Here is a 15002-nt window from a genome sequence, read left to right on the forward strand (position 1 = left end):
TGCCCAGCCCTACCTGAATGCACGGCTTAATCTTCAAGTTATAAGGAATCATGATTAGGATAATTCCAATTATTTAATTACCATGGTTTATCCTAACCATAATAATATAAAGTAATTGGAAATCACCTTAATATTCACATCCAACGGCTTAGAACCTTGTTCATTTAACGGCCTCGATTGCTCGGGCCGATGATGAAAAATTAGGTCTAAAAAAGTACGTATGTCCTTAAAGGCATGTTTGTAGCTAGTATATGATCTCGTCACTTTAGCTAGTTCGAAGGTGTAACAACCCGTTCCGAAATTTATTTACGAATTTTCAAAATGTGGGGGTAAATTCATATTTTCACATTGGGTGGGATACTTTAGTTGTGGGGATTGCTTTTCGGGATTGGTTGGTAAGCCACGTGAGCCCCACCCTGGAGCTTTTTTCCCCCGGCCTCTCCTCTCTTCTCTCCCCATAACCTTCTCTCTCTCACAGTTTTCTTTCTCCTTATTTCTCTTTTCTCTGTGTTTGATGCTCTCCTCTTTGAGAACACACACACACACACACACCCCTTCAGCACCATCACTTTAAGAACTCCACTAACATTCCAAAACCTAGATACGTAGACCATGAGTTCAAGCCAAGCTCGAAGCCGTTCACTGCGCAATGTTACTTGCATTGTTCATGGTGTTTCCCAGTGAGTCATCGTCATCCCTGACACAGGTAAGCCTCAGAAACACTCCAAATATCTCTTTTTCGTCCCTATAGTTTTTGACCATATTGATGTGTTTTGGATGTCAAACTACAAAGAAACACCTCGAATGAGTTAAACCCAAATTTCGACAAGAAACTATGGCTTCCAAGCCATTTTTCAGCCACCTATGGCCACCACACATTTTGGAATTGGTTCAAATCTCTTCCTTGTTCCTGGGGCTTCATTTTGGTATATTGTATGACCTGTTTTGGTCACGTTTTGGGGTTGAACGAAGCTTAGAAAGCTTCGGCTTTCCTTTTCCTCGAAACCGGCCAACCTGACCAGAAATTGGGTCAAACACGACCCAAGAGCACTACTCCGGCCCAAAGAATTGGGCCATGGAAGCTAGCCCAAATAACCCAGCCCAATCTTAAGCTACCCAAACCTAATTCAAAGTCGGCCCAAACCCATGGGCCTTCTAACTCGGCCCTAACCTGAGCCTAATCTCTAAACCTATTAACCTATTAAACCTCTTTAGACCCAGGCCCTTAGGCCATATGAACTTGGGCCTTCGGCTCGATAACCTGAAACCCAAAACCCTTTAAGCCCCGGCCTAGCCCAGCTGATCTGGCCTTTGACCAACCTAGTTGACCGAACCCATTTGACCAAGATGGAATATTGGTCCACTCATGTTTTGTTTTACGCCTCTTCAGGACTTAGAATTGAGGCGTACAATCTCAGCGTCAAGCGCACATTGGCATCTTCGAGTCCTCCTAGTATAGGACCCATTTTTTTGTTCATTCAATTTTATATTATTTTCTTTTTAGTGTTCTAAATTAGTTGTATGCTCTGAACATGCTCATCATTTTCATTTTAATTATATTTAAATTTATAAGTCTTATTTATATTCATTAGTTCTCATGCATATTAGTATGGGTTCGTCACTTTTGGGTGTCAGCCAACACATGTCTACCCTGGTGTACGCAGGATATTAGGGTTGGGTGTGTCAAGAAGAATACGTTTGGGGTAACATTTTGAATTATCACAGTGCGGTACGAGCATTGATGTGAGACATAGTGGGCAACGTCCACACAAGTTCACGTTGTTCCACATGAACATTGACGTTCTTATCTCCCCATAATAGGGGGAAGACTGTCTCATTGAAGTGACAAATCGCACAATGAGCCATAAAGAGATCGCTTGCAAGGGCTCTAAGGGAGCTAATGTGAAGGAGAATCATAATTGACAAAGATTCACATCCTTCTTTGAGAACCATATTAGTACATTGCAGCAACACAACTTGGTACGTGGAATGCATAACCAAAAGCGTAAGTATGAAATATCATATTCATACCCAGTAACCAATTATAACGTCAAAAATAAGTTAGGTGGCAAGGGGGGCCTCAAGGTTAACCAACACAGTTGCGCACAAGGTTGCATAGCCCTAGGCAGAAACCAAAAGCTTGTTGTGTTCACCAAGGTTTGGGCGATCATTTAAATTGCACTTTATGATCACTTTGCGAGGCTATTTTGGGGTGAACATGAGAATTCGATGTCCAATTATAAACCCAAAAGAAATGCAATACTTATCGAAAATCTTTGATATAAACTCTCCAACATTATCTAGTTTTTCAGACTTTATGGGATAATTAGGGTGGTGAACCCTTAAAATTATAAGTATTTATATAATCTGCATTTTGGTCGGATTAGTCCACGATTATTCACTTCAATCCACTATGAAAAGAGGGTTGTTTCGTATCTTTGCTAGGAATGATATAGAAATCAAAATCTTTAAACGAACAGACTTGGCAAATTGTGTTTGTAGGCACGAGATCCTTACTTTAGGTAAGGAGATGCATAATGGTATCATTGTTCGACCTAAATATCCCAAATAGTTGTGCCAAAGCAAGTAAATTGCTCAAACAACCTAGCTTCAGGCCGGGCACATGTGATGCGTCCCAGTTAGGAGGTAGCCCATTGGCTCTAAAACAAAACTTTAGGCTCATTTTTTGGGGTGGTTCAAAGATATTCCACTTTATTTTCTTCAGTGGTTTTATTCATGATCATTATTCTCTCGTATATCCTTAAGACTCATTGATATTCTTTCGGAAATGGGAGAATATAAGATCTTTATAATGGTAATTCAGTACCATTCAAACACCAAGAAGCGTGTCAATGCTCTTAATCAGGTTGGATAGACCTGAAGTCGTTACTAGAGATGTGATTTAGGTATAAAGTTAATGAGCATTATATCGCATTTATTCAAACAACTAGCTTTCTCGCGTTCGTACCTAATCACGTGTTCAATTGATTTTGGTCACATGTTTAAGAAACATGATTCAATTAACTCATACTCAAGGACAAATAATCATTAGTGTGAACAGAGAAAATAAGAAATTCTTGGATGGTTGGACTATCAAAACTTGTTTGCCAAGTAAATGGCAAGAGAAAAGTTATATAAAGTTTCTAACAAGCGATCCTAAGATTTTATTCTTCCTCATAATTATAAGCCACTTTAAGAAACCCCACCCCCAAAGATTTTGTAATTTCGCATTTGTTTCCTCAAAAGGTTTATTAAATTTTGCATTTTAGTCCCCTATCCTCATCCAATCAAAATCTCCATTTCAGATTTTCTACACCTGTCCTCCTATCATTGCTTGCCACGTGGCAAGCACTCCCCTATCACTCTCTTCTCCCCGAATCACTCTCATTTCTCCCTCTCTCAGCTAACTCTCATATCTCTCTCTCACTCTCTCGGATCTCGGATCTCGGATCTTGGATCTCCCTCTCTCGCCGATCGAACCCACATCCACACACCGAGGTACCAGAGCCACCCTGACGACGGCGCTGCACCACCATCACCCTCGTGGATCTCTCCTCCCTCTCCCTCCGTCTCTGTGGAACTTCGGGGCACCCAGGGGGCACCCAAATCCAGAGAAGAGAGAGAGAGAGATTAAATTAAAATTAAGAGACAAGGGAGAAAGAGATCTTTGCAAATAACATGGCAACAATACTACCAAGGTCTTTTGCGCTCAAATCAAACGACAACCAAAAATACTTGCGCTACATACATCGAAGTATCGAGAATCTTGTTGGGCTTGTCCAACTCTCCGAAGACAATGTTAGGAGCGAGTACGCAAAGTTCCAACTGGAGCCGGCAGACAGCAGTAAGGGAGGACTCGTGCATATCAAATGCTGTTTCAACAACAGGTACTTGAGAAGGGCGAACAACCGGCAGTATTGGATTGTAGCTGGGGCTTCCGAGCCAGAGGAAGATACAAGTCATTGGTCCTGCACACTGTTCGAGCCTCAGGTTGTCCATTCAGACAACAAGGCAGTCATCCGATTGATCCACGTGCAACTCAGGCACTATGTAACGTCATACACTGCAAACGACTTCCATCAGTGCCTCTTCGCAGGGTTTTCAACCCCCAACCCCGGCAACGCCATTGATGTGTACACAGTCGTCGACTTGGATCCGGTTCTACTACCAAGGTCTCTTGCGCTGAAGTCAAACGACAACAAAAAATACTTGCGCTACATACATCGAAGAATCGAGAATCTTGTTGGGCTTGTCCAACTCTCCGAAGAGAATGATAAGAGCGAGTACGCGAAGTTCCAAACGGAGCCGGCAGACAGCGGTAAGGGAGGACTCGTGCATATCAAATGCTGTTTCAACAACAGGTACTTGAGAAGGGCGAACAACCGACAGTATTGGATTGTAGCTGGGGCTTCCGAGCCAGAGGAAGATACAAGTCGTTGGTCCTGCACATTGTTCGAGCCTCAGGTTGTCCATTCAGACAACAAGGCAGTCATCCGATTGATCCACGTGCAACTCGGGCACTATGTAACGTCATACACTGTAAACGACTTCAATCAGTGCCTCTTCGCAGGGTTTTCAACCCCCAACCCCGGCAACGCCATTGATGTGTACACAGTCGTCGACTTGGAACCGCCTCTACTACCGAGCCCGTTTGTGCTGAAATCAAACAACAACGACATGTACTTGCGCTACATGCCTGATCAAGAAAACAACATTCATCAGATTCTCCGGTTCTCCGCACAGGATCGTACAAGCGAGTACGCACAGTTCCAAGTGGAGCGGCCAAACAGTAGGGACCACCAAACTAAGGACTACGTTCATATCAAATGCTTGTACAACGGAAAATACTTGAGAAGGATGGACAAATACAAGCTATTGATCCTTGCCGCGGCTGAAAATCGAGACGAAAACACAGAAAGATGGACTTGCACATTGTTCAAGGCTGAGAGTGTCGGACCAACCGGAAACAACCGCAACAAGAACGTGCTCTGCCGACTACGCCATGTCGCAACTGGCCTCTATACAAAACCATTTGTTGACAACAGATCAGAATTACGCCTGGGCGATGAAGTCCCTAACCCCTACGGAGTTGATGTCTACACAGCCATTTGCACATTTACATGATGTGATCGTGTGATGTTTTTTTGGCAGTTTCTCTAGAAATACTCATCAGAATTGTTCTATCTCAATCATCTATGGTTTTAAAAAGTTTGTTGCATGAGCTAAATATAATAGTGTAATTTTTGGTCTCTGCTCCTCAGTTAGTTGCTCCGCCATTTTTGGTCTCTGCTCTAAAGATTTTGGCCAAACGTGGACTGCTGCTTGATCTCTCGTTGAAGAATCAAGTTTTCGATCAAAATGTCCCTGCAAATGTGTAAGTAGTTAATTACTTGTTAGAATTTTGGAGTCTGATCCGACGGTTGAGATCGCACCTCCACTGATTTTTGTACGGCCATGTGATTGCGACCCCACCGCTACTCGCTTGCACTGTTGCACAACGTGCCGGCGCGGGTATCTAGGGCGGGGCCCCACTGGTTCGGTGTGTCCATGTCTGGCATGCTTTTTTTCTGTTGACCAAAGGAGCTAAATGCTCATGTGCTCGTCCTCATTTCCCCTTCTCGTGAGTCGTGAGTCGTGAGTACCAAATGTTTGATTCCCCCTTGTAACAAGAGCTTTTGTTGAAACTGCGGCTTGAAAAAGCAATTAACTAAGCTCTCTCTTTTTTGAACGAAACGCACTTTTAAGTGAGGTCGGTTTGGAAGGACAATAGGGTTTAGGGTCCGTAAGTCGGGTATAAGTACCTAACTAGCGTCCGATATGGAATATCGTTGCTCAAGAAAAGCACTTCTGAACATGTTGAAATCTGTATTAAAACGTGCTTTCCATAAAAACATCTTGAACAGCTTATCGAAGAAGCGTCCAAACATGTGCCTTTTCGAAAAGCACTTGTCTAATTGCAAAAAGCACTTGCAATATCTTTTTCTTCCAAAAACAATCTAAAACATGCTTGTATAAGCATTTTTGATACATTCTACCAGACATTGACAGAGTTCCGCTAATGTTTGGTTCTCTAGAAACACTTTTACTTGTTTTAAAAGCACTTCGAAACAGGAATGTGAGATACAAAACTAGTGCAACAAACCAAAAAGTTCGCGTTGCTTTCTGAATTTGTGTAGACAGACATAATTCACAAGAAACCATACAGAAGTGCATCATTTGAATCGATAGTTTACAACGATATGCATAGACTGATAGTCAGCAAATTATTCTGAATGCTATCAAGAACTGAAATATACATTTTTTTTTTCTAAGGTCTCAAGACATTGTATGTATATATCGATGAAACTCTCTCGCTTTCTCAGCTTTACGCACAAAAAGCACAAGCGGAAAGCTCAAATTGTTAGTACTGCAAAAAGTATGAACACAAATGATGAGTTGTTGGGTTGTATCTGCAAGTTAAAAAAATTGGCAGAAATGCAACTAGAGCTAATGCATTGCTCTTGTCTATGGAGGAGTCTGGTTTTTGTACTTGACAGCTAAGGCTGCTGCTCTGTACCACGACGCTGCAGCCATAGCACCTGGGTCTGGAACTGAAGCCAGTATATCTCCAGAGATATAACTTGAACGACCAGCCTGCACAAAACATCACAGCAGAATTGATCCCCATAAATACAAAATGACCAAGGAGGATATGATATCAGTGTAATTAGGATTCTACGGGTGAAAAAGAAGAAGATAGAAACGAATTAGTCGGACACCTCTGCCTGCATGTTCTTAGTCGACTCAGCTCCACCTAACGCCGCTTCAGATGAGAGTAGAAAAGCAGTCACAGGATCATCACCAGCCTTTAACCTCTGTTTTCAAAAACAGATATACTGAGTAAGTACAAAAATACGAGCCCACAAAAACAAAGCAGAAGTAACTGATAATTATCTGACCTCCTGAAGAACCGTAGATGCTGGAATAAGGGCATCTAACATTGTCCGGTAACCAGCACTAGCCCCACCATATTTACTGACTGCAGCAATGGAAGCTTCAAGCGCTTCAGCCCAATTCTTTGAGGTGACAACTGATTGGGTGCTTGCTTTCAATTGAGCGTAGGCAGCCTTACAAAATATAACATACCTGTTTCAAGAATAGAGATGTAAAAATTCATGTCAGGGTAAATGCAGGGAAACTTAAAAATTCTGTCTAACTTTATTGAAGAAAAGGGGAAGTTGAATACAGGATCCCACTTGTACCCCCCATATCTCTTCTGATAGATGATCCAATTTCGTTTACTGTTTCGGTTGCATCATTCAGAGGATAACTGCAATACAATAATAAGTATAAAACCTTTTATTATTACTGATAAATTGTCGAAATGCTTGTGAAAAACCTTTTTAAGTTGTCTTCTATTGAAAGAAGATGATAACCACTTAAAAAGATTTTTCATAAGCATATCAATAATCAAATAAGAAACAAAACTGAAAATCAAACGTACTTTTTCATGTCTTCCAAAACTGCTGTTGCACCTCTATACATCTGCAATTGAACACATAAGATGGAACACGTTATATCATTTGAGCAGGAAATGACAAGAGAATTAGGAGCCAGATTTAGCACGCATTGTATCATCAAGAAGTAAATAGAGATCAAGACTAGGACTTACTGTTGACCCACAGTCACCATCACCTACTTTGCCATCCCAATCATTCAAATTGTCCTTAAGTTTTTTAATTGCATTTGCAGCTGCTTCAATGGCCACCTCAAGAATCTGGCCTTGTTCATTAAGTTGTGCTGGCCGACCTAATGGCTATTGAAAGCATACAAAGTCAAACAATATGATTGTACATGCCTAACCGTACAAACAAAGGTTTGAACATACCTCATCAGACTTTGTTGAATGAGATGGAGGTAATGGAACAGGAATCTTTGCAGGTGGGTGATTGCCTGCAAGGGACAACCACTGAATTCAACATGCCAAATTTTGACGAAACTTTTAGTTTTTGATAAGTATATATGTTATTAAAGAAGTGTAGTATGTATTAACTGTACTTTAAAACAGCAGAAATATGACTTGTTCATGAAACCAATGTCACTAGACTTTCATGAAAGCAATTTCTATTCACAAAGAAATACAAACACAAGAAGATGCGTTCAAACACCATAATCAAATACCATCAACACCAACAGGCCAATATGGCGCCTTTGTTACAGCATCCAGACGTTGCAAAATAGTTTGATCAGCCTTCATGATAGAAATCGAAAAACCTGAAGAAACATAATATTAAGAATGTTTAAATTATTAATATAACTAATTAACTCTTGTCATGTAGCAGAGCCTAGAGGACAAACCTGCCATATCAAGAGAAGTCATAAACGACCCAGTATACACTCTATCCACTGCCAATCCATGTTCCAGCTGCAACTTAGGTACTGCTTTACCAGATGCAATCATCAGTTCCATTCCCGGAGTCGCACCTAACCTGCCATAAGGGAAAAAAGCACAAGATTACAAATATTTTCTCTTGCACATAATAAAAATCCCCATAATTGGAATATTCATCGAACATGTAAAGTAAAATCTCCCACGTACCCGTTTACCATAAGCACCACTCTACTACCCCGAGTAATTGGAACATAATTAGTTTCCTGCAAAGATTAGTAATTAAATCTTTTACAAATTTGGAGCTTGATTCAATAGGTTGTAGGGAAAAAATACAAAATGTAACATAGTTAAAATGCTAAGTTCATAATAAGAAAGTATCGAGCTATACTGGAGACAATATCTGCTTAAGAACGTGAGAAACTATAACATCCACCGGTTGAAGATCAGCTACAGCAGCACCAGGTTCTCCATGCTGTAAAAGTAATCAAGTTTTAGTCAGTTTGTCAGAGTATTTAAAAAGTAAATATAAGTACCAGGCCATATGTGCAAAAAGCTGGAAATTACAACAAAAAACAATCAAATGAGGATATGGTTGGAAGAATTTAATCAGATAAAATGGGTTCCAATTTATGGTATGCAAACCAGAGATAGAGTTGGTGTTTTAACATGATTAGAAAACTAGAGCTTGACCTTTTAATTTATAATCAAGGTCGCTTATAGAAAGTAACTTACAATTCCAAGACCAACTTCCATCTTTCCTGGACCCAAACGGTCTGGTGTAACCTGACCAGGCAATGTGCAAACAGATAGTGCAACGCCCATTGTTCCAACCATTTCAGATGCTCGTCTTGCTTCTGCAGCAACATCAGCAAGTGAAAGGCCAGCAGCAGCGGCAGCTCCAGCAATCTATTTCACAGAGATCACAGACTTCAATTAACCATTTAGCCAAAATAATGGAAAATACTGATACTATTAACAGTTGATACTATGGACCATGTTTTAATTAGGATGTGAAGACATGGGTGAAAAGGCTTCCAACCCTTCATACACAAAACACTCCATTTCTAACATCCTTCATGATAAGCCCACATGCATACATGAAATGACAAATATCTAACACAAAGACAATGTTTAACTGGCTGCACACAATAGTTAATGAAAGTACTTATAAATGGAAAGTGTTGAGACAAAAAAGAAGAGAGGAGAGAACCTTATGAACAAGAATGGTCCCGGCCAAACCCCTTCGACCAGCTATTCCTCGAGGTGGGGGTAATGCACAATCATCTCCAACAATTACAGTCTGCACCATTAAACGGCAGTCTCATTGTTTTCATTTAATCTAACCATGCTTCAGAGGGTTTGAACTCAAAATATATAAGGAAATATGCAAATTAATGTATACCTCTACTTTATAACCTTCTGATTTTGCTTGCTCTGCAGCTAAACCAAAATTTAAACGGTCCCCAGTATAATTCTGTCAACAACCAGATAGCAATATCCATATATCAGGGATAATATATGTGAATATATAAAGAAAAGAAAGAAAAAAAAGCCACATTCCCGAAATCACTGCTTTCCACCATATATGTTTATGAAGCTGGGAAGCAATTCCAGAATTTAATATGTATTAACGTGCAATTTTCCATTTTCTATTATTGTTATATTTTGTTTGTACTTGTTATCAGTAATGGTCTTTCAGAATACTCCAAAACTTTTGCCACAGCTGTCATTTAGCATCCCGACTATACACAGAACAACCCAACAAACTAACTTCAAAGCAGAAATTATACCGTAACAATCAGAAGACAACCCGAAGGACCAGTCACAGCTCGGATGCCCTAAAGTACAATTATATCAGATCAGATTCGCCTCATGTAACAAAGTACATAAATCAATAGGGTGTGTTCCCTTCCAATTAAAAGCAATAAATTGCAGGACCATACTGCTATAATTGAATCAACTTGTGGTGAGGTAAAAACATCCCCGCAAATAGCTGCAGTTAGCATCCCTTCTCCAACAAATCCAGATTGTGCAGGCTCATGCCCACTTCCACCTCCTGTATCATCAATTTATTTGAATCAGAAAGCCCCATATGTTACATAGTTTACAATTCCATTAACTCCAAAATCTTTAATTGGCATCCGCTCGGTACTTGGTAGATGGATTCTAGTGATAGCTACAATCTACTTCAACTTCATCAAAGCACCTATCGATTATACTAATTGATAAGTGATACACTTCCAATTATCTACTTTAGCAATGCACTAATTTTATTTGGTTTTCCATAGGCAGGTTTGACACACAATGTAGTTGAAGCACCTATTGATTGGACTAGTTGATAAGTAAACTATTTATCGACTGCTCTACATTATCTCATTCTCTTAGCAATTGAATGGACGAAGCCCCGCCTATAAAGTCCACGATGCACACTGTCCGACACTAATCTAAAAGGTTTCTATCTTGAAGTGAAAACAGTGTCTTCTGAATTCTAATACCGTAAACAAATTGCAATGCAGGCTTCCATAGCAACAATAAAAACGTAAAATGCAGGCTATTGAACCTGATATAATCGCAACTTTGTCATACGTCCCACCGGAGACATCAGCACGCAACACAACCTTCACCTGCAATCCCCATATACGAAATTTCGGAACTCAAATTAATTAAATTTACGCATAAAGCTACGGCAGCGACAAATTAACACAACGAACAGAACAGAAGGAAAAAAAATAAAGACCTGAGGAAAACCATCCAAGTACTGCAGCCCAGGATACGTTTCGACAAGCCCCTCGATGAACTCAGTCACCACATCTGCAACCAATACCAAAAATTCACAACTCCCTCAGTGAAAAAAAAAAAAAAAAATTCAATTTTTCTTCACATTTCATCTGATTTAACTCGGAAAGTACTCAAAAATTTAAAAAATAATAATAATTAATCAAGCGGTAATCACAAGGAAGAGCAGAGAATAATCGGAGAAGAAAATGCAAGAGCGAGGGGGCGAATTGGCGTACCGTTGGGGTCGTTGATGAGCTTCTTGCCTTGAAAAGCCATGACGATGAATCGAGGGAGGAGGATTAAACCCTACCTATGTATCAGTGGTTTGCATGAGAGAGAGAGAGAGAGTAGGTGGTATTGGCGGAGTGAGGCTCTCTATATCTGTGTCTGGGAATATGGATGAAAGAGAGAGAGAGAGACTTGATGGTTGCTTTGCTTGTCCGAGCAAGAAGTTTCCTTGCGTTGTAGTTCCCATTTTGCCCTTTCTTTTACTCGAAAATTCCTATCTGCCACTCAAAGTTTTGTCCACTTTAAGCAGTAATATCTGAATTTCGGATCTTGTTCTACTTTATTCCGCGACTTTAGTTGTGTTGGAAGAAAAAAGTTTTAAACTTGAAAATTAATATCCAGCAAAAATAAACTTTAAATTTAATAGAAAATAAAAAGTTGTCAGCTTGATTTGGCAGAGTCCCGAACGGAGAGAGTGAAGAGCGATGATTGGAGCGCCAATGGAGACCAAGGGGATCAATGCTAATGGAGAAAGCAAGGCCAAGCCGAGCCGCAAAGCGGTAGAATCGCACTCTTTCCCTACACTTTGAAGCAATCGCAACCGTTAATTGTACATGTTTGTTTTGGATTTCCAGATAATCGAGAAGAAGAAGGCCATGGATGCACTGTTGAAAGCAGCTTCTTCCGAAAGGGACCATCTTTCCGCTTTCCCTGCCTTTCGCCGTTACCAAGCAAACGGTAGTTTTAATCTCACAGCTTATCTGTTATGCCACTTTTTTCACAATTCGTTTTGAAGATTTTGTTAATTTGCTGCAGTACCTCCCATTTTTCTGGGAATTGAAACGGAACACTGTTGCGATTTCATGTTTTTTTTATGCTTTTGGCAACATTTCCTTATCGGGTTTTTCGATTTTTGTATGAAAGTGATGAGCTTGTGGTCCTCTCAGTGTAGATGGTTAGGAAGTTTCTTGGTGATAATGCAGTCAGTCTTGCTTTGTTTCGAGTTTAAATCCCTCGCGATTTTATTTGGAAGACAAAATTTCGTGTAATGCTTAATGCCATATTGGATGGTTAGGCCTGTCTGCATTGTTGGAATCAGGACGAGGGGACAAGCTTTCGTCTACCCTAAAGCATTACATTGAAAATCTTCTTAAGGTATTTGAAGTCGTCTGTCTGTTTTTTTTTTTCCGTAACTCCATCAAATTCTGCAAGGTCCAAGTGCTCTCATTTGATTTATTTACTCTTTGCGGGCAAAAGTAATTCAAGTTTTGGGAAATGATTAGGCAAATATGGAGGGGCTTTATGGATCTGAGTGGCTGGTGGAAGAGAAGGTGAAGCGCAGGGAGATGGTTGCACCTGAAGCACGATATATATTTGTACGCGAGGCTTCAAATGCAAGTGCTAGTGAAATGTTAACAATGTCAGAGCAGGAAAGGACCTCAGCTAGTTGTGAGGAGAGGGGGCCCATGGTTGGGTTTGTACATTTTCGATTTGTCATAGAGGAAGAATTGCCTGTTCTTTATGTGTATGAATTGCAGCTTGAGCCTCGCGTACAAGGGAAAGGTCTGGGGAAGTTCCTAATGCAACTAATTGAGCTAATTGCTCGCAAGGTGCTGATTATGTCCCATCGCCCATTTTAAGCATGTATTTAACAGACAGCTGAATAAAAATCTAGTTGGAAGGAGAATGTCTGAAGGCTTGACGAAATGATTCTTAAACAAACTTATCTGCATTCATTGTTTATTTTTCTTAGTGTCATCTTGGCAATTAATCTAGCATTTTCAATCTTTGTAGAACCACATGGGCGCTGTCGTTCTAACTGTCCAAAAGTCAAACTCGGTAGCCATGAATTTATATTTAAGTAAGATGAGGTAAACTTTTTGCTTGTATATAACTACTTGAAGGACTTAAAAACAATGAAACCTGTAAAAGATTTCTTCATCCATGATGTGTCAGTTTCAGTTTTCTAGAGCGATGCTGCTGATAAAAGGAAGAGAATTAATTTTCACTTTCATGCTTACCAGCTTTTACATTTGGAAGAACTGTAGCACCTATATACTTTTCTTTTCCATGTAGTATTAGTCATAACAGTTATTCAATAGCAGATTGATGAAGTGTATTACCAATAATTTGTGGATCCTAGGAGGCATGTTTGTAAGATGCATATGTTGTTCATTTTGATGCAACTATATTAGTAACCGCTACAGAAGGCCATGTTGATTGGCTGGTTTGCTGAAAAGCTGACAAACAAGTTTTATGTTGTTGAAAACATACAATTTTGCTTCATTTTGAAGTTTAGTTCGTGATGATATCATGGTGCTTTGTTCAATAAATTTATAATGATGCTTTTTTATTTCCTTTGCATCGAATGATCAGATTTCTTTTCCTTTCAACAGATACATCATATCAACTATATCACCATCACGAGTTGATCCATTGGTAAGGGATTATTGGCAACCTATCTACAGTGGCTGAATTATGGAGAAGACTAGGACCATTTTGTTCACTATGTCTTCTTAAGAATTCTATTGTTTGTGCAGATAGGGATTGAGAAGAGTTATGAAATTCTTTGCAAAGCGTTCAGTAATGAGGCTAAAGCTATCTTGGAGGTACGTGTCTGTTACAACCAGATCAGAATAAGCTCCATTTGTAATGGGATATAAGCATTTTCAAAGATATCCTGTTTTAAGCAAAAATACTCTGCATTGCATCTTATTTCTATTGGCTTTTGTGTCCATTTGCAGGATGGGTTTTTTGTACTTTGTTTCGTATATACATACGCACTATCATTCATCTATTTTTCTTTTTTTATCATTATGAATATCAGGAACCACTTGAGAAGGTTCATCTGGCTTAACATGATGTTAAACTCAGCGCTCCACCAAAGGGCAGAATCCAGCTATTAAGGTACCAGATAATACAATTCCAGCAGAATGCATTAACTATAATAAGTTAGTTGCTGCAATGTGTTCAGTATTATTACTCTTCAACTCACAGAATCACTAGCATGCTTTTCCCACTGCTGTACAAAACCACCTGCAATTGCACAATGTAGAAAGAAACTATTGCGTTTGGTTCTTCTGATCGCAGCATAGTAATTGCAATTCGTACTTGACAATTGAAGGTATTTGCCATTAGCTAAGTTTGCTGCATGACGGTTGTGATAACATCTCATTTTATGTACAAACAAACTTATTTTGTCCCTACATGCTTCTTCATTTGTTAAGTTTACTGCTCTCTTGCATTTGCTGTTAGTGTTGGTGCACATTGATATGAAAACCTGCGGCATTCGTTTTGTTGAAACTCAAATATTGGCTGAATACCATCAACATGTGCTACTCATTTGATACTATCATGCATAGGGGAGCTTAAACCGCAATTAGCTACATATTTTCCTTTAAATACACACCAAGTGACACTGTAATGGCAGCTTGAGAAATGAGAATTTTATTACTTTCCTTTTGTTTGGTTTGATTTTGTTTTAGATTTGAATCTTCTTGTGATCAAAGCGGAGTAATTGCAGTTTATGCTCAATAATGGAAGCTTGACCCCCATTTACATGAATATTTGTCATCGAAACATTCTTCGAAATCATTTGGCAAGCAAATAAATCTGTCCGACATAA

At 39.7% G+C, this 15002-nt stretch overlaps 3 protein-coding genes across 7 annotated transcripts; 2 read left to right on the top strand and 1 right to left on the bottom strand.

The window, feature by feature from the left end:
• The first annotated feature begins 3190 nt into the window (after positions 1–3190).
• Positions 3191–5359, top strand: LOC148691048 (uncharacterized). The gene has a single exon (XM_088684777.1). The coding sequence runs from the start codon at positions 3679–3681 to the stop codon at positions 5122–5124; it is 1446 nt and encodes a 481-aa protein (XP_088540903.1). The 5' UTR covers positions 3191–3678; the 3' UTR covers positions 5125–5359.
• Positions 5360–6186: 827 nt separating this feature from the next.
• LOC137711896 (putative 3,4-dihydroxy-2-butanone kinase) lies at positions 6187–11683 on the bottom strand. Its single transcript, XM_068451054.2, has 19 exons — positions 11386–11683; positions 11109–11182; positions 10932–10995; positions 10315–10427; positions 10162–10209; positions 9774–9845; positions 9582–9671; positions 9104–9277; positions 8760–8843; positions 8579–8634; positions 8338–8468; positions 8161–8253; positions 7868–7932; positions 7652–7795; positions 7484–7524; positions 7226–7309; positions 6939–7125; positions 6759–6854; positions 6187–6633 (listed from the first exon to the last, which is right to left on the bottom strand). Exons 1-19 carry the CDS (start codon positions 11423–11425, stop codon positions 6505–6507), a joined length of 1785 nt encoding a protein of 594 aa, XP_068307155.2. The 5' UTR covers positions 11426–11683; the 3' UTR covers positions 6187–6504.
• Positions 11684–11712: 29 nt separating this feature from the next.
• On the top strand, positions 11713–14941 carry LOC137713029 (uncharacterized). Of its 5 annotated transcripts, none has more exons than XR_015955992.1 (9): positions 11714–11937; positions 12013–12115; positions 12453–12532; positions 12661–12987; positions 13172–13248; positions 13774–13816; positions 13918–13986; positions 14205–14284; positions 14863–14941. XR_015955992.1 is itself a non-coding variant. In XM_088684779.1 (8 exons), exons 1-8 carry the CDS (start codon positions 11863–11865, stop codon positions 14232–14234), a joined length of 810 nt encoding a protein of 269 aa, XP_088540905.1. In that variant the 5' UTR covers positions 11713–11862; the 3' UTR covers positions 14235–14839. The 5 variants fall into 5 exon arrangements, 2 of the variants coding, with proteins under 2 accessions (XP_088540905.1, XP_068308358.2); XR_011065269.2 differs by lacking the exon at positions 14863–14941 and adding an exon at positions 14375–14839; XM_088684779.1 differs by lacking the exon at positions 14863–14941 and having other exon boundaries at positions 11713–11937; positions 13172–13238; positions 13902–13986; positions 14205–14839.
• The last annotated feature ends 61 nt before the right edge of the window (positions 14942–15002 follow it).

Source organism: Pyrus communis, chromosome 14 (genome assembly GCF_041283825.1).
Source record: "Pyrus communis isolate YQ-2024b chromosome 14, ASM4128382v1, whole genome shotgun sequence".
In the NCBI taxonomy this organism is placed as follows: domain Eukaryota; kingdom Viridiplantae; phylum Streptophyta; class Magnoliopsida; order Rosales; family Rosaceae; genus Pyrus; species Pyrus communis.